The 25816-nt window shown below is 38.3% G+C and overlaps 4 protein-coding genes across 5 annotated transcripts; 2 read left to right on the top strand and 2 right to left on the bottom strand.

The window, feature by feature from the left end:
* Positions 1–929: 929 nt before the first annotated feature.
* Positions 930–3766, top strand: LOC137583746 (probable protein phosphatase 2C T23F11.1). The gene is made up of 4 exons (XM_068298856.1): positions 930–1291; positions 1740–2077; positions 2193–2523; positions 2609–3766. The coding sequence occupies exons 2-4, from the start codon at positions 1793–1795 to the stop codon at positions 3085–3087; spliced, it is 1095 nt and encodes a 364-aa protein (XP_068154957.1). The 5' UTR covers positions 930–1291; positions 1740–1792; the 3' UTR covers positions 3088–3766.
* Positions 3767–15202: 11436 nt separating this feature from the next.
* Positions 15203–16607, bottom strand: SCCRO (defective in cullin neddylation 1 domain containing SCCRO). Its single transcript, XM_068298862.1, has 2 exons — positions 16466–16607; positions 15203–16220 (listed from the first exon to the last, which is right to left on the bottom strand). The coding sequence occupies exons 1-2, from the start codon at positions 16466–16468 to the stop codon at positions 15405–15407; spliced, it is 819 nt and encodes a 272-aa protein (XP_068154963.1). The 5' UTR covers positions 16469–16607; the 3' UTR covers positions 15203–15404.
* A 280-nt stretch (positions 16608–16887) lies between these two features.
* Positions 16888–19188, top strand: LOC137583749 (T-cell immunomodulatory protein). Of its 2 annotated transcripts, XM_068298861.1 has the most exons (3): positions 16896–17947; positions 18013–18921; positions 19008–19188. In XM_068298861.1, the coding sequence occupies exons 1-2, from the start codon at positions 17042–17044 to the stop codon at positions 18916–18918; spliced, it is 1812 nt and encodes a 603-aa protein (XP_068154962.1). In that variant the 5' UTR covers positions 16896–17041; the 3' UTR covers positions 18919–18921; positions 19008–19188. The 2 variants fall into 2 exon arrangements, with proteins under 2 accessions (XP_068154961.1, XP_068154962.1); XM_068298860.1 differs by having other exon boundaries at positions 16888–17947; positions 18013–19188.
* Positions 19189–19200: 12 nt separating this feature from the next.
* On the bottom strand, positions 19201–24343 carry AGO2 (Argonaute 2). The gene is made up of 7 exons (XM_068298859.1): positions 24185–24343; positions 24074–24118; positions 21666–22531; positions 21519–21607; positions 19827–21456; positions 19405–19775; positions 19201–19345 (listed from the first exon to the last, which is right to left on the bottom strand). The coding sequence occupies exons 1-7, from the start codon at positions 24198–24200 to the stop codon at positions 19255–19257; spliced, it is 3108 nt and encodes a 1035-aa protein (XP_068154960.1). The 5' UTR covers positions 24201–24343; the 3' UTR covers positions 19201–19254.
* Positions 24344–25816: the final 1473 nt, after the last annotated feature.

The raw sequence follows: 25816 nt of genomic DNA, 5'->3' as shown, positions 1-25816 counted from the left end.
AAAACCCTAAAACAGAAGGCCACAATATTTATTGTTTTTCTAAAAACACCAAGCAATTATATCCATTACTCTTTATCTTAACCTTCCAATAAGCTGATGATAGGCCCTTCATAATGTCGAATTAAATTATGAACAACCTACATATGTACATATGTGTAAAACGTTATTTTTGATGGTTTCTGACCAACAAGATTGAGTTCCTAGGCTTTTCCATCATTTGGAAGATTGGTAAAATGCCGTAAGTTGAAGGAATTAGCAGTTTTAAAATCCAATTTTTTAACGATTAACTTTTTTTTTTGGAAGGTGATTTACCTTGATTTTACGAAAAGATCAGAGACCTGGTCTACAAAAAAAGTCAAAACTGGGACGACATAAGACTCAATACGTAATATACTTATGTACCTACATATGTATCCAGGGGCGTAGCCGTGTAAAAAAAGGAGGGCTGACTACAGGATGTGGAACATCATTGGGGGATACGAAAAGGAAGAGCCAGAACGGAAATACTTAGACAACAGTGTTATATTGTAGTATCATCAATATCTCGATTTTATTGAAATCGGAAAAAATGTATGTATTTTTTCGGCTTCATTTTGTAATTTTCAGGTTTTATTTTCGTTAAAAGTTGGCAGCACTGCGTAAGGGTGAAGTCGGCCGTTGCATGGTGGCGGCGCTAAAGTGATGAGCGAGATCGCATATGCTTGCTATTAAGCCTATAAAATTAATGTATGGACATTCAAGAAATAAAATTATTTTACTAAGTCAAGGATTATGTTTAGATTTGGACAGTTTATTTAAATACCAATTTAGTGGAACAATGTGAAATTGGAACCCATACAGTGTGACTCTGCCGTGCAGGATGCCTTTTGATAGCAAACCATGCGATAACAATATCGATAGTGACAAAAATACTGGTTTATCGATTCATACACAAAACAACACTAGCTTTTAAAAACAAAAAAGAAATAAAAAAAACAGACACACACGCATGCACTCTTACACATACGGACACATTTAACAAAACAAGCGTGCATAAATCAAGAAGCTAAAAAAAAACTGCAACTCAACTGCAATCAATAATCTAGAGCGACCGCCTAAAGAGCACGTGCAGCATACATTTGGGCCCCCCACTCAGCCTGCTAAAAGCGACGACTAGATAAAAAACAACTGGAACAAAACGGAAACCGAAACGGCTGCCTGCAGATCACAACAAACTGCAATAACCGAATTCATTTATTACCTTTTGTTTTAATTAGTTTACCGAGCATAAGCTAACGAATTGGAGAACCAGGTGAGAGATATGTATTTGCACTAGTCACACTGGATCCGCCTTTTAAAATGTCTTATTTTCTGAACAGCCTTTTGCGTAAGGTGTAGTGTGGCAAACTATGTCAACTAATTATGAGGCGCATGATTACAGAAAGAAAGAAAAGAACAAAAAAAAAAGCACCAGCAGCAAAGCAAGAGCAACAACAACTTTGGAAAAGCAGACGTCCGTCAAGCGTCAAGGCGAAAATTATAACAAAAAATACTGTTTTACCCTCTTATCAGTCGTTTTATCTGGTTTTGGCCTTTGCCCTGAGCCATTTTAACGCATTTACGTTGTTGTTGCTTGCTGCTTGTGTTGTTTTTTTTCTCCTCTATTTTGCGTGTCTTGGTCACGCAATCGTCAAATCGAATAGCTATGCTTAAGATGAATACTTTAATATCTTATCGTATATTCGCATGTACATATTTAGATAAATAAATCAATTGGGTAAGTCGAGAAGGCGCACCACCTACCAGGGCAACTATGGGCCAAACCTTGTCCGAGCCGGTGACTGCCAAGGAGTCATCGTATTGTCAGAATTCGGTGTACCGAGTGGGCTCTAGTTGCATGCAGGGATGGCGCATCAACATGGAAGATTCACACACACACATACTGTCGCTGCCCGATGATCCCGGCACTGCCTTTTTTGCCGTTTTTGATGGCCATGGTGGGGCCACAGTGGCACAATATGCGGGTAAACATTTGCACAAATTTGTACTTAAACGACCCGAGTACAACGACAATGACATAGAAAAGGCCCTCAAACAGGTGAGTAGTACATTTCCTAGTCCGCACTTACACCGACTAAATAAATTTTTGTCGTTTAAATAATATCAGAAATGCATATAAAAAGTACTAATAAGTAATTTATAAACTATTTCAGGGCTTTTTGGACATTGATTATGAAATGCTGCACAATGAGTCATGGGGCGAACAAATGGCTGGATCCACAGCTGTTGTAGTGTTGGTTAAGGATAATATATTGTATTGTGCTAACGCTGGCGACTCGCGGGCAATTGCCTGTGTGAACGGCCAATTAGAGGTACTCTCAATAGACCACAAGCCGAACAATGTAGGCGAATCGAAACGTATTATAGAGGGCGGCGGTTGGGTGGAATTCAATCGAGTTAATGGTAATCTCGCTCTCTCCCGTGCCCTTGGGGACTTTGTCTTTAAGCGAGCAAACAAAAAGCCGGAAGATCAAATTGTGACAGGTGAGTAAATGCGCTCATTTCTTCTTGCCATTGTTCGCATTGTTGTTCATATTAATAATTCTGCATTATGGATATATCACGGCAGCTTACCCGGATGTGGAAACACGGAATATCTCAGACGATTGGGAATTTATCGTTTTGGCTTGCGATGGCATTTGGGATGTGATGACTAATGCGGAAGTTTTGGAATTCTGCCGTACACGCATCGGTCTGGGCATGTATCCGGAGGAGATATGCGAGGAGCTAATGAATCATTGTTTGGCGCCCGATTGCCAAATGGGCGGCCTGGGCGGTGATAATATGACAGTTGTATTGGTTTGCCTGCTGCACGATAAACCCTACAGTGACTTAATTACTCGCTGTAATCGCAGTAATTTAGCGTCCTACGAAAACGATGTCACAAAGCCTAATCCGAACACCAGCCCAAAGTCAAATCTCAATGATATTGATAAGCAGACGAGCAACAATACGGAAACAACATCAGCAGCAGTAACATTAGCCAATCTTCAGCCCAACTCAAACTCGAGTCCTAGTCCCCCCCCACTCACATCTGTCCGAGGATAAGTCACAGGAAAAACAGTCACAACAAGATCATGTAGATCCAATGCTGGCATCAACCGAATTGCACTTGAATTATATTTACTAGCCTTATATATGTATATGTGTATACTATATATGTATGTAAGTACTATAATACGTATTTGGTTATACCAATTTTAGGCGAACTTTATATTTATATATATGTATATATATACATATACATAAAATACTTAATGCTTACGATCGCTTCACCTGCGAATCGTCAAAGGTGGAATCTATGTGTGGTGTGTTCTCTGGTTAAGTTTTTATACTTCTTCAACCAACAACAACTTGTACAATCCTTATTAATCGTTTTTACCCACTCAAACTTTTCATTTCCTTCTTATTTGCAGCCCTAAAAGGGCCTAATATGATTTATTTTTTATATATTTATATACCTTCCATGTATACTGTGTTTTTTTTGTGATTGCTGTCCCCAATGCAAATAAAAATTGTATTACTCGTTTAGTATTTGATGTAAGAAAGATAAGGAACAAAGGCTTTGGTGTTGATCTTTTAAGCAATTTAAAAAACAAAAACAATGATAAGAATCAAAGCTAAGAGAAGTTAAAATTTTGGAAAATAAAGTAAATCGTTTTGTAGTGCCCTAAAATATAGCAACAACTTTTCATCGGAAAAAATAAAAAAAAAAAACATTTCCATATTTCGAAAGCCAGGGATACTGAGGTGAGAGTAATGCTTTTTGCTTATTGCCATATGGAAAGCTAAAACCTGTTGAAAATTTTTCCGATTCGACTAATAAGTATATCGCTTCACCACTCCAATTGTTAAAGGCCCCAAATCATATAATTCATAATGATCATCTTTTACCCATTCTCTCATTCTTATTCAATTTCGTTTCTATCTCTCTCCATTTTGAGGTTTTCTTTTCTTAAAGAAAAAACCGGATCTACAATAGAAGGGATTCAAATTTATCTTTGGCAGTCTTATATTATCCCACAATTCAATATTACATACATACATATGTACATACATATATGAAAATTGGGTCCAAGTCATCTGAAATAACAATAAAATATATAGTTTTACTAAAACTAAAGCTAAAGATTAGACAAATTGTTGATATGGTAATTTGAGGATTGTACTTTAACAAGTAAAAACTGGTTTTATCCGCTTTTTGACTTCTAAAGAATTAGTGGCCTGAACCAAAAAAAAAAAAAAGAAAATGTTTATCTTGTACGGTTTGTAAGTACCTCATATGTATTTAGAAATGTAGCTATCTTTAGCAAAAATAAAAGTTCTTGAGATATTTTTACAAAAATTGGTATGAACTTATTTTAAAAGCAAGGGGCCAGGGCTAACTTCGACCGCGTCTTTGCTATTCCATACCCATAGCGGTCAAAGTGGAAAAACGTTTTATCTACCCGGTCTTGATCAAATTCAGCAATGTCATTAAAAGCTATATAAAACTGAGATATACAAAATTGTAAGACAATTGAGTAAAAAGTAATGAAGTTGACAAAAGTCACTGTTTTCGACCGATCGCTCATATAAAAGCTATATAGTATACCGATCTTAAAAAAAATTGACACAGTCGTTTATAGGTGTTATGAACTAACCAATATTAAATTTCAGTTTAGAAAATAACAAAGTTATTTAAAGAAGTCACTGTTCGTGACTTTGGAGTTTGTATGGGTGCTATATGATATAGTGGTCCGATCCAGCTAAATCCGAGATATACAACCTGTGCAGTCTCCTCTGGTGGGACGAAATTGGATCTGGTTTTGACCGCAAAGAAATGGTATCACCTTATTCTGGCACAATCACACTTATGCAACTGCAGAAGTAAACGTATAAGGACTTTTAAAAATTACGGAATTCACCATCAGAGGATTACACCAGGCCGAAAGAAGCGTAAACAATTTAAAAGCAGTACAATATCATTGCATTAAATGGGAACCACTGTGACGCTTTTGACATTTTACATTTTAAAAATCATAGCCTCAAAACCGGTGGAGCGATTTAAAATTTAATGAAGCAAGTAAACGACACGTCGACTTGGGTATACCATACACCAGGTGAAACAAATATTTCAAATTTCGAAAACCAAATGTACATATGTCTATTGAATTGTTTTTAAATGCTTCATAGTATGTGCTATCTCGCTCACTCTACAAACACACGAGCACTCTAGCGCCGCCACTAGCCAACGGCCAATCCTGGCCTTGTGGACCGCGTAGTAAAATACGTTCATACGCATATTTTGCATGTTTCTAATCCGATTTCAATAAAATTTGGTAGTTTGGTAGAAATAGATAAGAATAATTAGACTGCCAAATTTAAATGCGATAGTCAAAAAACTAAAGGAGGAAATCGTTTTTTTCTAAATTATGGAGGCGGAAGTGGGCGTGGCAAAATGTGAAAATATATAAATTCTCCGCGCATACTAAGCCAGTATACATACTAAATTTGGTGACTTTAGCTTTGTTTGTTTTTGATAAAATCAGTTTTGTTTAATTTGCGGGGGCGGAAGTGGTCGTGAAAAAATTTTAAGCTAGTCTACATACCAAATTTGATGTCTCTAGCTACATATTATACTTTTTAAGAAAAAGTTTTTAAGTTTTATGTGATTCCTATACAAACTAAATTTGATGTCTCTAGCTGTTATACTTTTTAAGAAAAACAGTTTTATGTGATTCCTGAGGGCGTAGGGGGGCGTGGCCGAAATTCCAATTAACTCTATACATTTACATACTACACGAGTATACATACCAAATTTGGTGGCTCTAGCTCTTATAGTCTCCGAGATCTGCTGGTTCATACAGACGGACGTGCGGACAGAAGGACAAGGCTAGATCGAGTCGGCTGTTGATCCTGACCAAGAATATATATACTTTATAGGGTCGGAGAAGCTTCCTTCTGCCTGTTACATACATTTTGGCGACTTTAATTTACCATTTCACCCTATGGATGTGTCCGTCTTGAAGGTCAAAGGCAGAAAATATTCCCCAGCATGTTTTTCCTCAAAAATTTAAATGAAACCCGGTTCTTTTTTATCCCAAATTAAATTTAGTATTGTTTTAAATGACTATATAACGTTTTTTATGTTTTAAATAAACTTTTAAACATAATTTCGAAAAGCTAGAAGAAAAAAATGTTTGGATTTTAAATATTTGCTATTGATAGCTGATTTTCATTAATAATAATCATTGATATTTACATCAATATCTTATAAACTCAACCTCAAGAAACTAAAGTTTCTATCGGGGAAGTGACTATCCAAGCTTCAAAGTAAATTCCATCCCCTTGATTTTGCAAGGCATGGAGGAAATTCCATGATCGTAGTTCTGATTTGCACTAAATAAAGGTAAAAGGGGGAACCAAAGTTTAAAAAACGCCAATATTTAGTGTATTTTCTAAACGCTTCTAGTTCAATAACGATTTAAGTAATTATTAAAATTTATGAGACATGCTATTAATAAAGAACATGCTTTTCAGATAAAACAAAAAATCCAAGATCGATTTTTGAAATCGTCCAATATTCAGTTTTAAAGTTGCGACTCTTTGTAACAATTATCATTTATTCCCATTTCTTTAAAATGTCTCAACTTTTTGCGTCTCTAGCACCCATGAATCTCAACCCATTTTTTCATTTTTTAGATACATAATCTCTGAAGTATTCCCTACCGATTGCATATATCAATTTTGCCAAAAGGGATCAAGAAGAAATTTGATTTTTGCAACGCTATTCGGGCAGAGGCTCAACTGTCCGGAGATTCCTCAGTGTAGGGAATTTCAGCGTTTTTTTTTTTTCAGTTCTGCTAACTGTAACCTTCCACTGAGATGTTTGAAATGTGGTGCACATATCGGCGACGAACCCTGCCCCATCCTCAAAACCCTGAGTACAACATGGAGGAAATGTTTTGTGTACTCTGCAAGAAGACTGACCATTCGGCCTCGTACAAAGCACCCCAACAAAGGATCAGAGATAACAAGACATGGACCATTAACCCAAAACTAGTCTACTAAACTAATTAACCCTTATATAAGATACGCCGATGGATGCAAAGAAGCTAAAATAGGTACTCTTAATTTAATATACCCCAAAGCAATCCGATTCTTAATTATATCCCAAAATCTATTTTGACTTTAAGTAAACAAATTGAAAAGCTCCAAAAACAGCCCTGGTGGATACTATTTGTAACATGGTAGTTTCGACATGAACGCTACTCGGGTTATGGAGATGAAGACGGTTTTAATTTCAATTAATTATAATCTATCTGATACGAAATTGGTCTATCACTTACTTGAATTAGAACAAATTCTTGCAACAGCAATCAATGAAATTGTGCCATAATACAAGAATACACATCCACTAGATACACTCACTAAGCAAACACTTTGAAAACAGTGTAGACTAAAACAATTAGTTCCACTCTCTACTCTCTACTCACTCTCCACATTTAAGAAACTTATGACTGAAACTATGTATAATACTGCATTACAACAATACTGGATTCTGCTTTTGCAAACGGCTAATATACATTTCGAGGTAGCTGACGCAATTCCTGGTATGCAGAAACTGTTGGTGGGTGTACCTCCTACAAAACACATTGTTGTATTGCGAATTCTCCCTGAATGTAAATCGAATGATGTCATGACCAATATTTGAGCTAATCTAAATGCAGTTCTAGCTTCTGGTCGAAAAGCTTGATTGCGAAGGAATTTACATCACGGAGCCAAACAAGGATTCCTTCACCATCTCTTCCTCCTTCTTCTTCATCTATTCCGATTTCTTTCTTATCTATTCCTTCTTCTATATCAAAATCCCTTTTGTAGATAGTCTGTTTTTTTTTTTATTTTGACCTAATTGTCTATACCGAGACTTGGTTTAAGCCTCACATTTTTGGCGTAATGATATAATTTTAATATTTCTAGACGTGATTGTCCGGATCGTAGGGGTGGTAGATTCCGCCCTACTATCGGGTCTGATAACGAGTAGTATCGAATTTATGTGCCTTAAAGTATCTTTTATCCGACAGAGACTCTTTAATTGTCCTTGGGGACTTTAATCTGCCCACTATAACTTGGTCAACACATAATGGTAGCAAAACGTTGCTGTCCTCTGAGTATAACTATTTTATTGATGGTCTGCTCGAGCTTTCGCTAGCTCACCCGAATTCAGTTTCAAATATATACATATGTCTGAAAGATTTCTGGATCTGATTTTTACTTCTGATCCTAGTTTTTGTAAAGTATCTAGAACTAGCCCAATGGTATTACCTGAGGATTGTTTCCATCCAACTTTGGAGCTATCTTTTGAGTTTCCCAGCTGCAAGCCCATTTCCGAGTGTGATCTTACGGTACGCACCCGATGTTTTCGGAAGACTGACTTCGCCGACTGACTCTGTTGACACAACTTTAGTGACTGTCACCATGGTTTACGCAGGGCTGTCAAAACTGAAGAATCTTAAGTCTAGGTTGCTTGGCTGCTAGATCGAATTTTACTGAATGCTATAATAATTACTTACAACCTTGCGGGTTGACATTCTCCGAATACCCCAAAAAGTTTCATAGTTTTGTTAACTCAAAGCAGTCTTTTCTGATAAATCACTCTAAATTTATTTGCTTACTTCTTCTAGACTGTAAACATTTCCACTAAGTAAAACTCTAGTCAGATATATCGCTATCCCATAACGAAATGCATCTGCATTCTTAATCCTATTATAACGGATAGTTTGGTAGCTAAGAAACTAATGATGATTAAACCGGGCCCAAAAGGTATTCCTGCTTGCGACTTGAGTTTCTGTGCGGAGTCATTGTGATCAGCTTAAGCTTTTTGAATATATGGAAGGATTCGTTTATCACCAATTACACAGGAATTTTTAAATTGTCAGCAATACCTCAACTGTTTGAGAAAACTATGGCGTCTCAAAAACAGCATTTATGTAAACCCATATTTTCGACATGGGTTTGTGAAGAATAGATCTACCACAACTAACCTTTTACAGCCTTTGTAATGCAAGGTTTTAAAAAACAAAGGCAAACTGATATCAGTAAGGCTTTCAATTCGGTAAACCATGCCTTACTATTACATAAGATGAATTTGGGTGGCTATACGGATGGTCTGCTTGCTTGGATTTCTCAATATCTTAGCTATAGAAGTCAGAGGGTCCTTTCTAAGTCCTCTCTTTCATTTCTAAGTTGATTGGCCTATTACTCTTCACCATTTTCATATATGATATACCCACAGTTGTTTCATATTCCAGAGTTATGTATGCTGATAATGTAAAAATCGCTAATCAAATCGAAGACCCGCTTTTCAAGGGTGGTGCAGTAACTTGTTATCGCTTAACTGTTCTAAGTGCGAAAGTATGTGTTTTAATAGAGGTTCTCCCCATCTAGCCAGTAACCATATAAAAATACTTCTTTGCGTTCTTGGCTTTGTTAAGAGCATGTCGAAGAAGTTTAAAGATCCATAGACTACCAAAATACTTTATCCTTCATTGTACATCCCATATTGGAATATGCATCTTGTGCTTGGTCTCCTTAATATGAGTTTTGTAAAAATAGATTAGAATCTAAAAATAAACAGTTTTTACTTTTCGCCCTTCGTGATTTGCGATGGGGTCCAAATGTACAACTTCCATCTTATTCTAGTTCAGTAAATTGACGTATTTTTTCAAACTAATCGTAGAATCATGCTTGGTGTAACTTTTCTTTGCAAACTTTTGAATGGTGAGATTGACTCTTCCGAGCTGTTGAGCCAGATAAATATTTCTGTTCCATCTAGACGGACCCGCAATTACACACCACTTACACTTGTTGTTCTGCAACCGACTGCAACAGACTGCCACATTATCGGTTCGGAAATATCGCTTTCGGGTATAAAAACTGCGCTCTTGTCCTTCCTCGCTCGTAATTAATTGTACTCATCTTTATTTTAACCTACCCTATTCTTATTACTTTTACTATTTTCTATTTCTTTAGTTTAATTTATGTTTATATGTGTTATACGCCTTTCCCCTTAGGTCGGTTGTAACACTAATTTTACTTAGGGTCATTCGTATCATATCGTACTCATACTGAGTACGTATCATACTGAGCGTTGTTCGCGTCGGGATAAGACCTACAGTGCGCTCCAGCAAAGTATATCCATTTGCTTCTGCGAAATCAATAAAAGCAGACCAAATCAAGGAAGGGTTCTGGAGCATTAACTCAAGGCCTGAAGTCCAAGGAAAGTGCCGCTACTTACTTCAAAACACATAAAAGCTCGAATACAGTTTGCCAAAGAGCACCTTAAATAGCCTTTAATAACGTGGCGCAACATACAAAAGTACGGACGGACAGAAGTAAAATTGTTTAGTTCTGTAATACTGGATCCAGACAATATGTCCGTCGCCTTCCAAAGACTGAATTGCAGCCTAACCACACGATAGACAGTTCTACATGGTGGCTTAAAAACTTTAATATGGGCCTGCTTTTGATATAGCGGAGTAGACCCTATCCATATCATGGATCAAAATATATACGTGTATATACTAAAAAATGTTATGCTTTCATATTCCTTTTGGAAAATGACACTAAAATGGACTTCCCAACAGACCAATAATCATTAGCATACCAGCAAACTTGCCAAACAGTGGTTTGAAACGGAAGAGATCGTCGTAATGCCAAGGCTAGTCCCGTCCCCAGATCTGAACCCAATTGAAAACTTATAGGGGGTAGTCAAACCAAGTGTGGCCCCTTGGCCGAAACCTTCAAACAAACACATATTTGGCAAGTTGTTCAGGATGCAAGTGCTCAGATTCCCCTGAAGCGTTGCCAGGACTTAATTGAGTCAATGCCGGCTAAAAAAACTGTTCAATTTTGAGATGGTGTTGCCAAATGCCGAATTTTGGATACTCAAATACACGGCCTTTTTGAATCTTTTGTTCGCACTATTCTCAACAAACGAAAATATTGTTCAGTTTACAATATTTCTTGATTTTATAGAACAAATATAGTTTAGAATATAATTCCTCGACTTTTGAGTTTAGATTAAAATATTTGGCTACCAGGGCAGTCAAACAGCGCGCCAAATAAAAAATAGCGTTTGACAACACTGAAATCTAGCTTTACCCGATTTCTCCACTTTTCAACACTGAAATCTCGAGTAGTAGTAGTAAACATTTACCGAATTTTTGACTAAATTGTCGCTTTACTTCTCAGAGGTTTCATTAGGTGTTTGCCTTCGATGAGGCAACATCTAATCACATCATTCTTTTTTAATTTTTTTTTTTTTTGGAAGCCTTACAATGTTTTAACCGGAAATGTGTTTGAATGGTGCTATGAAGCCAAATTAACCAAATTAACTCCTTAATAATTTTGGACCATAACTTTGGTCTATTTTCTAAGCCTTTTGTTAGTGAGCAGACCGTAACGAAAAAAACGGTCAACTGTTATTTGCAAGCTATGGTATATACACTGATGAAAGCAAATTTTATTTACCAAAATGATTTTTATGTCAGATTTTGGTAATTGATTATGTTTTTGTAAATTTTTATGTACAAATCCAGAGTCAATTAAGCCAAAACAAGTTTGTCTGCATGCGTTGCATACATCATTATGTGTAGCCGTTCGAAATTCACGCTCCTAATCGCATTTCCCCACGCAAAAAAACGAGAGTTATGCTCAATGCTCAAATGTTTCGAGAGCCTAATTCAGCGCACACACAAATAACCCAACGAGCCAGCCTGTGCGAGTGTGGCGAAATTGTGAGCTCGCCTCTAATCTCTGACGTTCTCATCGGCCACAGGGGTACAGCCTCCCATACCGCATGCTTCCACCATGGATCCATCAGACGAGCTGCTCTGATTCAAAAACCTTTTTGAACCTATTTTCAATTACGATTTTAGATGGGCAACGTTCCTAAAATGCTGAAAGTTGCAAAAAAAAATCCTCCAGCAGTTTGCAATAATCTTTCGCACATTCTGAAGAAGAAACGACCAAAACAAATGGCCTGGTTTCTGGTAGTATGTCCATGTAAGGGGGCCGCTGTTCATTTTCCTCTCTGGGTTCCATTTCGATTTCTAATTGTGATTCGACGGGGCGCGGTCTGGCCTTTATGTCGCAGCCTCCCATACCGCATGCTTCCACCACGGCTCCATTCGACGAGCTGCTCTGATTCAAAAACCTTTTTGAACCTATTTTCAATTTCGATCAACCTTAATATACAGTATATTTAATTATAAGATAATAAAATCTTAATTCGGGTTTGAATGTATATAAATATAAAATAGACAGTCATGGTCGATAATAATACTCAAGCAGTCTTGTACCTTGGGCAATACGACCGAGCCGTTGAGAGGTGTAGAAATACAGAAAGAGGAACAGCCTGGTATCCTTATGTTGCGCAGATTACATCCATCACCCACTCCATGGTGTTTTCATCTGCTGGAACTTATATCCTTCCATTATATTCCAGAACGGGAGTTACAATTTTAAACTCTGGACAGCCGACGTTTCTGTAGTCTTCCAAACTTATAGAAAATTACTTCAGAAGACAACAGAAGTGCAGTACCATTGCTTGCTTCTTTGATGATCGTCTTCTGAACTAAACGCACTATATTGTTTTGGCCCGTTCCGCAGGCATTTTCCGGGGCATATTGAGTTTTTCCTTACCTTTTGCTCTCCAAAGGATCGTTATCTATATTCGTCTTACGATCTATGGTTAGTCCAGATTTGTCCAGCGATTCGTTGTTCGAGTCCGAATTCTGTCCAAGTCCTGACGAGCCGCTGCTGACCGGCGACACCTCTTTGCCTTTTTCAAGTACAGCAATTTGCATTATACTCCTGGCTCCTTTCTGGAGAACTTGTCACCGTGTAAAAGCTTAGTAAAAAGTGATTAAAAGTAAAAAAGAAACACTGATTCTAGGACTTTGCATTTGATACCCTAATCATTGCAAATAAATATAAAATATAAATAAATATAAATATTGAAATTTAATCATTTTTTTATAAGAAGCAAAAAGCTAAAGGACGATAAAATGTTTGCTCTTGGTTGATATATCGGCGGAAATGCCCATGTTCAAATCAAAGCAAAGGTCGCAAATAACTGTTAACCCTTTTATACCATGCACCCACAGGGTGAAGATGGGTTCGCGGGATCATCTGAACAAAAAAAAAATTAAATTGTTTGGAAAATGCTAAAAGATATCCGCTGGTAATGACGAATTCGCTCATTTATATGAATAATTTTATTTTTAAATATCATCGAAGATAACTTCGGTTAAGCCCTTGCAGTCCTTGACAAAACCTTCAAAGTCCCTTTTCATTTCCCTATACTCGTGCGTGTATGCGTGTGGTCTGCTGTCGCTGGTCGCCTCATATCGAGCAATGACGTTACGTCCTTGACGTAGTAGGCTGGCGGTAACAGAACCGATTTATATTGACTGTAAGTAACAGTGTTCTATTTATCTGATCTGATTGAAATTTTGGGGTCTATTATTATTCACTTGGGAATAGAATACATCATACTTATGAATAAATTTGTACCATAGTGGGTAGAGGCAATTATTATTGATAGAAAGCCTTAGAAAGCAAGGAAAAACATATATGAGATTGACTCTTCCGAGCTGTTGAGCCAGATAAATATTTCTGTTCGTATATTATGTACCGACTTCAACAGACTTATAAAAATGAAAGACGTGTTGTCTAGAATCTAGAACCATCATCGGGCATATGTATGTAGGTATGGTGGTCCAATATGGTGTTTCATTTTTTGATCATACCTGGAGAGAAAGTTCTCAGGGCTTGCACCCCTTTATTTATAAGGTTCTATTTGAACAATAAACTTTATTACGATGCAAATATTATAGGGATTGATGATCAAATTATAAATCCAATTAGAAGGCACATCTGCTGCTGTTTGGAGAGTTCTAACGAACGCATTGAAGCTCTATTTTATGAAAATGGCTAAACGGTAGGAAATTAGATATGGATCTGAAACGTCCTTAAAGTGCAGTAAGCATCAAGGAAGTTTTTTTGCGGGTATATTTTAAACCCACATATAAACCGTATTTATGCAAAATGTTGTTAACTTTTTGCTGCGATCGATTTCTGTTACCTTATACTAATGTGGTTTTTAATATAAATACAAAAAAAAAAAACACTTTATTTTGAAAATAAAGTCAAATTCACGAGAATGTATTTCTGTCGAAAGCAAGGTCAGAAATTAGTATAGTTTGAAAATTAAATATACCGTTAAGTATACTGTTAGTTACTAAGCCAACGTAACTAAATTAAATAATAATTAAATGTGTAAAAAAAAAAAAAATAGAGGGACGGGACTAAAATCGGCCGTGCCGAACTTCGTATACCCTGGCAAATGTCTAATTTGCTTATGTGAAAGATATTTAAAATATTTATCCGATCTTAATGAAATTTGCCATATTTAGCTATATTCACCTGACAAATATTTAGTTTTAAGTCAATCGCGCCGAAAGTAACGAAGTTATTGGCTCATTCATTAACAGATATGTATATACATACATATGTATATTGGACTGACAAATATGAACTTTTATCAAAGTAGCTTATGAATTAACGAAGTTATTGAGAAATGTTCGTCAATGTTCGTGACTTTGCCGTTTGTATGGGAACTATATAATATAGTGATCCGATCTGGCTGAGTCCGAGAACCATGTACAAGCCTACATGCAGAATTCTAACTCTATAGCTTTTACGGCCTAAGAGGAGTTGACGTTGATCCAGACAGACAGACAGAAATATCTCTTTGAACTCGCCTCGTCCTACTGATCAAGATTGTATGTACAATGTGTATGGTCGGAGATGCTTCCTTCAATGACGTGCACTTCTCCTGTAAGGGTACAAAAACAGGATCGATAATTGAAATTTATAAGCCAAAATAACTTAACCAGTTCAACGTCAGAAGTGAAACATATGTATAATTCGAAACATTGATAGTGTTCTGTAGGGCACACTTCAGGAACGAAGCAACTCCAGTACTGAAGTAAAATGATTCTTTAAAATTGAGTTTGTATGTACATATACATATGTAGGTAGATATGTACGTACATACATACATACATACAACATAACTACATACATATGTAGACTCTTAAATCGTTTCTCGTAATTTACTTTTACTAATTTTATTTATATATGTATATATATGTTTTTTTTTTTAATTTATAGAGAAAATTGTAAAATTTCTGGGCCTTTGCTTAATTATCTTCATTATTTAGAATAATTGGAGAATAAAAGCAAAAACAAAAATCTATTACTAATGAGAATATATCGTAATAGATAGTGTTTACATAAAAAAAATCAACAATTCGTTAGCCATAATTCATGTTTGTACTATGCGAGGAGTTCTGGTAAGCGCTAGATATGTTCTTCGACTGATCCTTGAGATGATTATTTTCCTGACACCATTCTACAAAATCATCGATAAGTACGGGCCAAGCGCCCTCCGAGTCGTAATTGCTCATTCGATCATCAATAATGGTGGCGAAGTCAAGCAACAGATTCCACGTGTCTCTGGATATTGCTCGCTTATGTTTTTCCTCCAAAAATTTGCACCAGATGTCCAGGAATTTGAAACGCCCTCGCAGCACTATGCACCAATAGGCAATCGCCATTTCCAAGTCAATGCCCTTCTGTCCCGGATCCTTGGCATAGTTAAACGTAAAATGATAGAAATCCTTGAATTTGCCAGCATCATTCAACTCCTGCTCCAAGACAGGTAGCTTGGACTTCAGTTTCTCAATGCTATCGATCCCCAGATCACACATGCCGTTTACAAACTCATCTCGGGAGAACTCGCACTGCACTTCCGCATGAAATTTCCACGCAATAATGAGCACCAATTTGGAGTCCGGACTCAGTTCAAGATCCTCTAGAAATCGTATCACACCCTGTGAGCTAATCTTTTGCAGATCATTTGGATCGCGATAGCGCAGGAATAGTTGCTCAATACGTTTGCGATCTAGCTCACGGTAGTAGTATTCGGGATTTTGGAAATAATTATCGCTAGCCAAATCCATTTTCCATTCGTTTTGTGTCAAGCAGAATATTGCGGTCTGCTCGCCCGTCTGTGTGAGGGAAATAAATTTTTTCACCTTATCGCGGTGTTGACTCGACTTCAGTTTGTTCTGTAATGGATCAGATATGTAAACAAAAAGAGAAAACGGATAAACACAAATAAGAGACACAAAAAAGGGTGAAATTGCATAAATACAACAACAAACTATGCGTTAGCTGTCCACCAGCGAAAGAAGAAGCAGCTATGGTCCCTGCGTCCAGGGCTAATCAGGCCAAGCCAATGCGACAGAACTCTTGGGTCCATAACATTGCCACCTAGATTATTAAAAATATATTTTGGTTATTTGACACTCACCATTGTCCAATTGTTTTATTTCGTTCTCCCAATATTATTTTAATGTTATTTGTTTATTTTATACTGACAGTTTTCCTTTTCTCTACGTTTGCGTTGTCAGTGGTCTGAATACGAGCAATTTAACACTACAAGTTATCGGAATATCACACATCTCCAGCGTCCGCAACACACGTCAAAAAAGTTTCAAACTCGATATGGACAAAAGTGAAAAACAAACTTCGGAAAATTCGGTTTGAAAATTGAAAAATATATAAGAAAAAATAATAAAAAATATACAGTAACCAGAGTGCCAATTTCGTCCTAATCAAATCCAGATACATTCATATACATATATTTACAGTGGGTGCAAAACAAGCCGATTGTAATCGATACTAGAGAACCCGTATGCGCGACTTTTGCTTTGCCAATGAGTCTGCTAATGCAAAAATAGTTGCTGTGTTATAACCACGTACTAGCGATGCAAGCCAGTTATCTGTTCCCACCGATATGGTCAGTTATCGCACATCTGACTCAGTATTGATTTTACATGCATAAAAAAGAAAACAAAGGAGAATAAGGCAAATCTCGAGTGAAAAAATGCTTGGAATTTTCCAAAAGCTAGGGCATCTGCTCCTGGTCTCCTTATTAACGGGGCTAGTCCAAACAAGTGATATTACAGAAAAGGTATTCGGAGACATAAAGGAAGGAGTTGTGGCAGCGTTTGGGGATTTCAATTCCAACGAACTGACGGACACATTCGTCATACGCGATGATATGAAAACGTTGCAAATACTTTACGGGCACTTTACGGAACCCCTGCTCAGACCTGGCCCGTATTGCACGTACCAGAGCGGCAACAAGATTGTCAGCGTTGTGCCTGGTGATTTTGATGGCGACGCTCTTATGGATGTTCTAGTCAACATTCGTAATGAGAAAAAGGACAAGGATATCTATGATGTCTATATTAATTGGGGCAACACCACGGAGTTGATCTGCGCCACGAAACCCCTATTTAGCACCAAAGGCGAAGTAATGGCCTTGGACTTTAATCGTGACATGATCATTGATCTATATGGGCTAGATGCAACTCAACAAGCAGACAAGCGTAGTTTTTGGATTTTTAATGGCACCCGCGATGCTTTTACAGTGGTTGACCAAGCCGCCCCCACAAGTTTTCCAGAGTCCTCCAGCATCAGCATTCCGAATGCCAATGCCTATTTGGATCTAAACGGCGACTATCTGGCCGATTTGTTTGTGCAGAACAAGGCTGCCTATGAGATCTGGTACGGCACCAATGACAATAATTTTGGTTATCAGTACACGATTAAGTACCAGCCAATTGGAGCCAATGACTACACAGTGGGTCAGGCCGTTTTTATGGACTTTGAGCTGCGAGGCGTTCAGAACATTGTAGTCCCATTCTGCATTCCATTTAATTGCATAAATTCAACCATAATGGTCCATGATGGTGTCGATTTTCGAGATGTCCATGTGATTTTTAAGGTAAGAACTCAAACCCCTGGATGAGTGTGGATTGTTGTTAATTATGGTGTTCAATCCACTTGCAGGATCCTCAGGGCGTCAGCTGGACTTTTGTGCCACCTGTTGCTGATGATGTATATCTGAGGACCATTACCGCTCGAAGCGGTGACTTCAATCTCGATGGCTATCCAGATCTGTTGGTCACACTACAACCTACTAACATGGCCAAACCGGTGATGCAGACGTTCTTGTTGGAAAATGTGCCTTGCACCACATGCAACAAACCACTGACTCGCACCTTTGAAGTGCGCTGGAATGCCCTAGCACCAATGGGTAATAACACAGTGGCCGGAGCATTCTATGATTTCTATCAGGATGGTGTTCTTGATGTGATACTTATTCAAAAGAACGAGAATGGCAACTATCGTCCATTGGCCTTTAGAAATACCCTCGACTATGATGCCAATTTCGTCAAAGTTATTGTCCTGACAGGTCTAGAAAACAAGCAAAATCCTGAACGACGCACTGCTTTGGGTAGAAAGCAGCGCACATATGGTAGCAATCTGCCAGGACCAAGAATCACCTATTGCACCACTACCCAAGATGGAGATAAGCAATGCGGTAGCAGCGTTCAACTGCCCCAGGCCTCGTATTTTGCACTCCAGCTGCCCTACACTTGCTTTGGTCTGGGGAGAACACCCAATTTCGTGGACCAGGTGGCAGTGGGCCTGGGGGGCAAATATCGTAATTTCACCCAGCTAATACCCAATTCACAGATCATTGTTGTCCCCAAGCCACTGAACGAGCCTTCTCGATGGAAGGCCCAGCTGTTTGTCACACCAAGTAAATTGATTCTTATGAGTGTGGTGGCTCTCGGAGGCACATGCCTAGTCATAGTACTCATAATCTTGTTCCTTTACATTAAAGAGAAGCGGGAAGATAGACAAGAGCGCTTGCAAGAGTCTCACAGATTCCATTTCGATGCTATGTAAAAAGTAAGAATTATTTTTTTCTCAACCAAAGCAGCGGCTTTTCATTTATTTTTTAAACGTTTTTTTCATCATATAAATGTTTCAATAAGACGGTCCCAAAGTCCAGTTGTTTCCATTGCCAGCAAAGCATTGCTTCATTTGGTGGATACATCTGAGCACATGGACTCTATATATACATATATATATATATAAAATATTATATTAAAGATTAAGAAGTGTGATAATATTTAAAAAGAAAACCAATCCAATAAAATGTATTAATGAAATCGGCATGCACATGAATTCTCATTTACCCATTGCATAATATAATGTTTCTATTTATTCTTTTGTCCTTGTTTAAACAAAGTACATGGGATTTGACTTCATGAATGCAGCGTTAATTAAACGTTTTTGATATTCGTCCTGTGGTGAATTGACCAAACGAGCTCTGTAGATAGAACAATAAATTTTAGGTTGAAGACAGCATAAATATGAACTAAAACTTACCCGGCTAGATAGACTCGACCACGTGCCGCCACTAAATGGGCCAAATATGCTGGCGTCGGATACGAAACCGAGCGAGTGCATCGTGGGAACATGTGACATAAATTATACGTTAATTGCTGTAGCAAGTCAATGTCCAAGTTGCCAGTGTTCTCGATGATGTTATAGCGCGTTGGCTTTGCAGTTCCCTGAATTGATTGATGGCTAACCATAAAAAACTGCATTTCATTCGGATGGACAATGGTGCGGTCCACAACAGTTCCAGGATTCACATTATTGAATTTATTATATTGAGAGGGTTCACCTTTGGGGAAAAATCTTGTGTGATGGCGCTTAACAACGATAGCGCAACACAAATGCGGCTTAATTTTAAGCTAGAATTCGAGAACTTAGTAAGTGTGAAATGTACGAGACGAAATTATTACCTTGGCGCATGCCGCATAAATGCCCCTTAACTCGAGTGCTTTGATTTTGGGAAATTGACCGTCACTGACGCCATCGCGATAGTAGATAATATGATCTGGATATTTTTTATGATAGTGCTGATAGATGCGTAAATGTTCGGCAACAATGCCTTCCATGTCCTCAATTTCCTCCGCAGTGGAGCGCTGTAAGCGATACTGCATATTATAGGAAGCCCCATAGAGATCATGTGAGGCAGCCACACCGACAACGCTGGGGATTTCTCTTTGATCCGGCGATGGATGGGTAACATCTGCACCCAAATACATGGCATTCACAAGCCTTGTTCGTGGGTCATCCTTTAATTTATGGTTGATGCCATTCAATTTTGAATTGACCTTCAATAGCAAATTGCCAATCAGTTGTGGATTTAATTTTCGTTGCACCGTGATCTGCTTAATGCATTGGGTGAGTATGCCATGAGTTAACTCCGCCTTCTGTTTAATTGTGTCGTAAGATGTCCCTCTATTCGGTATTATCACAATGACCAAATCAAACTTATCGCGCTTCAGTTCAACGAAACGGTTGTCCAAATCTCTATCATTTGTGAACGGTAGAATCTCGGCTTGCTCCTCAAGGTTCACAGCGGTTGTCAGTGCCTGACTACGGAACCTCCTTGCGAAATCCGCCACCTCATTATATATCAAGCCGCGCTGCTCATGAAAATACAAAACAGCCCATTTATGGTTCTTTGTCGGTAGTTCCAAAAACTTTGCGTTATCCATGCGCCAGGAGCCGTTCCTCACCGAAGTCATATACTTGTTCTTATACTCGACCTGCGGCGGACTCAGCGTACGAGTGTGGACTGTAATAAAATCGCCCACAATTCTAATTCCAAAGCGACTAATAGTCGGATCTTGATTATGTTGAATGTATTTGAGAAAGTTCATAATCTTTTCTTTGCGTTGGTTTGTCGATGTGGCAGCGTATTTGATCATTTGCGAAACCTGATTGGCTCCATCTTTGCGGTTCAATGCCTGACCCTCCTCAATGCGACAGAGTTCTATCGGCAAATAAATCTTCTTGGCCGGAAGACCTACATGCAGACAATGCAATTTCGGATATTTTAAGTCGTAATTACGACCACGGAAATATTCCTTAACCGTCATCTCTCTTTTATCCTCCAGTTCGAATTTCTGGTCCTCGGCTGACTGTGGTGACAATCCGTTGACTTTATAGACCCGAGGCGCACTATTGAAACACTCTGGCGGCTCATAAACTATGTTAATTCCTTTTACAAATTGTTCAATACATGTGCGCGATTGGCTTAAAGTCGTGGTGGCCGTAATTTTTGTTGGATAGCGCGAATTAATGCCATAATTTTCAATGTACTCCAGCATGCTTAGACCAATTGGAAAAGACTTGTGAGAGATATCCACATTGACGAACGGTTGATCACCCAGAACAAAGGCTTGATACAAACCAATCAAACACTCGTAGCCGTCGCCCAGATTAAGACGATTTTCTGCCACCGACGATTTGAAAAACGAGCGCCCAGCACGGATGGTCTTCTTATGACAGGGTGTCGCTAGCACCACTTCCAGACACTGCATAGCTTGCATAGGTTTGTCATAGATCTTGTCTTTCATGTAACTACAGAATTCAAACGGTTACTTGATGAGAAAGTTTATATTGCTTTAAAATACTGATATTACCTCCGGAGTGAATTTAGATCTACTTGTTTCGATGCCGTAGATTTAATTTGCACATTGTAATTCAATGTGCGGCCATTTCGATCAGCCACCTATAATAAGAATTTACATTTCGGCACACCCTTACCCTGTTATCTATTTTCCACTTACCTGGACATCAGCCCCATTAGCGGCTGTCTCTAACTTGTCGACTGAGAAGCACGAAGCACGCCCATCAAAAGCCACTGCAACATTCCCCAGATGAGCGATGCGAAACTGCTCAAAGGCATCGCGAAAGAATTTCTTGGGCCGTTCGGGGGTAATCTTAACATCATAATGGTACGCCTTAGCTGGCATTTTCTCCATATCAACATTAAGATAGTTAACAGCCACCTGGCCAGGAGTGCCAATAGTTCCGCGCTTAATAGAACCAGCTGGTAAGTCTGGTAGTGGAGGCAAGGCCGCTCCACCTTGGGGTCTCGACTGTTGCCCATGTTTCTGATAGCCACCTCGTTCCGCGTCTCCACCCCCCTGTTGGCCACGTTGCTGATTTCCACCCTGTGGCACGGTTCCCTGTGGCACGGTTCCCTGTGGGCCACGTTGCTGATTTCCACCCTGTGACCCGGTTCCCTGTGGGCCACGTTGCTGATAGCCGCCGCGGACTGCGCCTCCTCCTTTCTGTTGGCCACGTTGCTGATAGCCACCCTGTGGCCCGGTTCCCTGTTGACCTCCCCAGGCGCCTTGTTGACCACCTTGACCTCCCCAGGCGCCTTGTTGACCACCTTGACCTCCCCAGGCCCCTTGTTGACCACGTTGCTTGCCGCCACCTTGGCTCTGTTGACTAACCTGAGATGGTGCTCCGCGACCTTGAGCTTGCTGACTAACTGAAGAACCTTGGCTCTGTTGACTAACCTGAGATGGTGCTCCGCGACCTTGAGCTTGCTGACTAACTGAAGAGCCGCCTTGGCTCTGTGTCTGTTGCGATGGCTGCGCTCGAGGTGTCCCCTGTGGACTGGGTTGTGCATTATCTCCAGCCGCTAATAAGATTGTTTAAAATAACATCACTTAAACCAATTCATTATTAACGATTTCAAGGATTATTATGTATTTATGTATAGTGTACATTAATTTACTTTTGCACTCAACAAATCTGTCCATTGCATGAAAACAATTCTCTCGTTACACAAATCAATATGATTTATGAAATCGTTTTGAGTTTTTAGGGCAAAACGAAACAGAAAGAGATAGCGAATGCCTATGCAAATTCAAAATATTTTATCACTCTTGCAAAGAATATGACATGAAAATGATAGATATGGCAAATATGTTTGTATGTTTAGATTAACCAAGTATTTGAGCTTGTTTCAAGATTTTGGGCCATCCTTCACGGAATATTGGTGTTTTGTAGTTGTCCCTGTTTTTGGGGAACTTGGGAAGTGCCAGGGGAAAGAACGCTACATGGCAAGCATATGCTATCTCGCTTACTCTTATTTCAAAATAACTTTCTATTTTTTCCCGTCTATGTTATTTGTAATTGGCTCTAACAGATTTCGGGATTTCCCCGTATTAGTTTTTACAATCATTGAGTTTGCTAGTGAAAAGCAGTAGCAATTACACAACAGAAAAATCAAAGAAGCTAAGAAGCTTAATCTACCCTTGCAATCCTTGGCCATAATAATATTTCATGTTTCAAACTCTTTTTCTGTATCTCAATTCATCAATGCACAGACAAAATCTTTCAAATATCATTTCCATTTCTTTTTCTTCTTCTTTCCCATCCATTTTTCCAACCATACACTTACAGTTTAAGCAGCCTACTGCGTCATTGCTCGAATAAACAGATCACACGCATACACACAGACGTAACGCTACATAAACTGTACGTGTATGGTTGGAAAAAGGATTGGGTAGATATCGAAAAGGAAATGGCTATATCGACTCAGCTTCTCAAGCTTATCAAGAATATATGTATGTACATACATACATATGTATGTACTTATGTTCTTTATGGTGTCGGAAACGCCGCCTTCTGTGCATTACAAACAATGGTATAAAAATGTTTCAAACAGTTTCCGGCCTAATTAATATGTATGTATGTATTTATGTATGTACATACATATATGTATACATACATATGTATGTTGTGATATGTATTGCCATCAATAAGCATTTACAATTGATTTGGCCGGACAATCGGCATCAAACTAATTGTCATTTAATAATTTTTGGAGATTTGCAGTGTATCAATATCATCTACATATACACATACATATGTACATGTAAAATTGCCCAAATTGATTACATTAAACAAACTTTGTTTAAAATGACATTTGCTATGCAAGTTTGTGTTTGTTATCTTAAATTGCAATCGGGCCACGTAAGTTTGTTCGAGAGAGTTCTAGAGAAACAAGACGAAGAGGGAATACAATTCATCTTGGGCGATTGAATGAGAGAAAATATTGTAAGCAGATTCTTGCAAAAAAATCGGTAGCCAAGTGAAATGATTTCAATTTCTTGCCAAAGAAGTTCTTTTCTATTTTATACACAAAATCTCATTGCCTTTACTTATGGTAGCTTACCTGGTTGTTCCCGCTGCTGTTGAGGCTGTGCTGGAGGTGCATATTCTGCATTAGGTGCAAATAAGTAATTAGTATTTTTTGAAGTTTTGCGGTTCTTGTACTGCTACTCACTATTTTTTTTCCCCATTTTGTCTCAAAACTTTGTAATGTATTTATATAAATTTTTTTCTACAGAAAATACTTCACCAACATGATTCAAGGGGAGATACAAAATTAAACTTTTTATTTCTATTGAGTGTTGTTGTGAAACTGACAAAGGAATAAAGCAAAAAGAAAATCAAACCACTATTAAATTCTTTTGTCATCGATTTAGGCCGATAACTTGGGTAAATTGTCATTGATTTGAAACGGTGGGATATGGAACATGTGTAGGTTTCATAGTGGAAAATGAAATTCCTCTTAGACCCGATTGCCACTCGATCCATCTCTGGGAAACGTTTGGGAATAATGGTGGATATGAAACAGCGATTCCCACTGTCACACTTTGCATATTTAATGACCTTAAGTAACCATAATACATTCATTTACATATATGCCGCATATATATACAGCGAGCCCAAAAAGTATTGGTACACTTAAAAAAGTAAACAAAAATTGCATGAAAGGTGAAAATTTTAAGTGTGCCAATACTTTTTGGGCTCACTGTATATATACCTAGATGTCTGTATATATTTAGATACATATGTATATGTATGTCTGTACATACGTATGTATAAGGGTGTCTCGAGACAGTCGTCAAAATGCATGTTACAGGCAGAAGGAAGTTTTTCCGACTTATTCTTAACCAGGATTCATGATCAGGATCAACAGCCAAGTCCTTCTAGCCATGTCCGTCCGTCCGTCCGTCTGTATGAACACGCAGATCTCGGAGGCTATAGGAGCTAGAGCCACCAAATTTGATATGTATACTCGTGTAGTATGTAAATGTATAGTGTTAATTGGAATTTTGGCCACGCCTCCTTACGCCCCCAGGAATCACATAAAACGGTTTTTCTTAAAAAGTATAACAAATAGAGACATCAAATTTGGTTTATATACTCGTTTAGTTAGCGCACAGAAATTAATTGTTCAAACTTTTTGACACGCCCACTTCCGCCCCCGGAATTTACATAAAACTGATTTTCTTAAAAACTATGACAGCTACCGACTTTAAATTTGGTATGTAAACTAGCTTAATAGATGCGCAGATATTGACTATTTAAAAATTTTGCCACGCCCACTTCCGCCCCGAAAATTAAACAAAACTGATTTTATCAAAAAGAAACAAAGCTAAATTAACCAAATGTAGTATGTACACTGGCTTAGTATGCGCGCAGAGTATATATATTTTCATATTCTGCCACGCCCACTTCCGCCTCCATAATTTAGAAAAAACCGATTTCCTCCTGTAGTTTTTTGACTATCGCAATCAAATTCGGCAGACTAATTAATCTTATCTATTTCTACGAAACTACCATTTTATTGAAATCGGACTAGAAACATGCAAAATATGCGTATGAACGTATTTTACTAAGCGGTCCACAAGGCCAGGATTGGCCGTTGGCTAGTGGCGGCGCTAGAGTGCTCGTGTGTTTGTAGAGTGAGCGGGATAGCATATAATATGAGGCATGTAAAAACAATTTAATGGACATACATTTGGTTTTCGAAATTTGAAATATTTGTTTCACATGGTGTATGGTATACCCTAGTCGGCGAATCGACTTACTTACTTCATTTTTATAATGCTGACAAACTGTGCGTGCG

This window comes from Drosophila tropicalis, unplaced genomic scaffold (genome assembly GCF_018151085.1).
Source record: "Drosophila tropicalis isolate 14030-0801.00 unplaced genomic scaffold, ASM1815108v1 contig_87, whole genome shotgun sequence".
In the NCBI taxonomy this organism is placed as follows: Eukaryota; Metazoa; Arthropoda; class Insecta; order Diptera; family Drosophilidae; genus Drosophila; species Drosophila tropicalis.
This window is presented reverse-complemented; position numbering and strand designations above follow the sequence as displayed.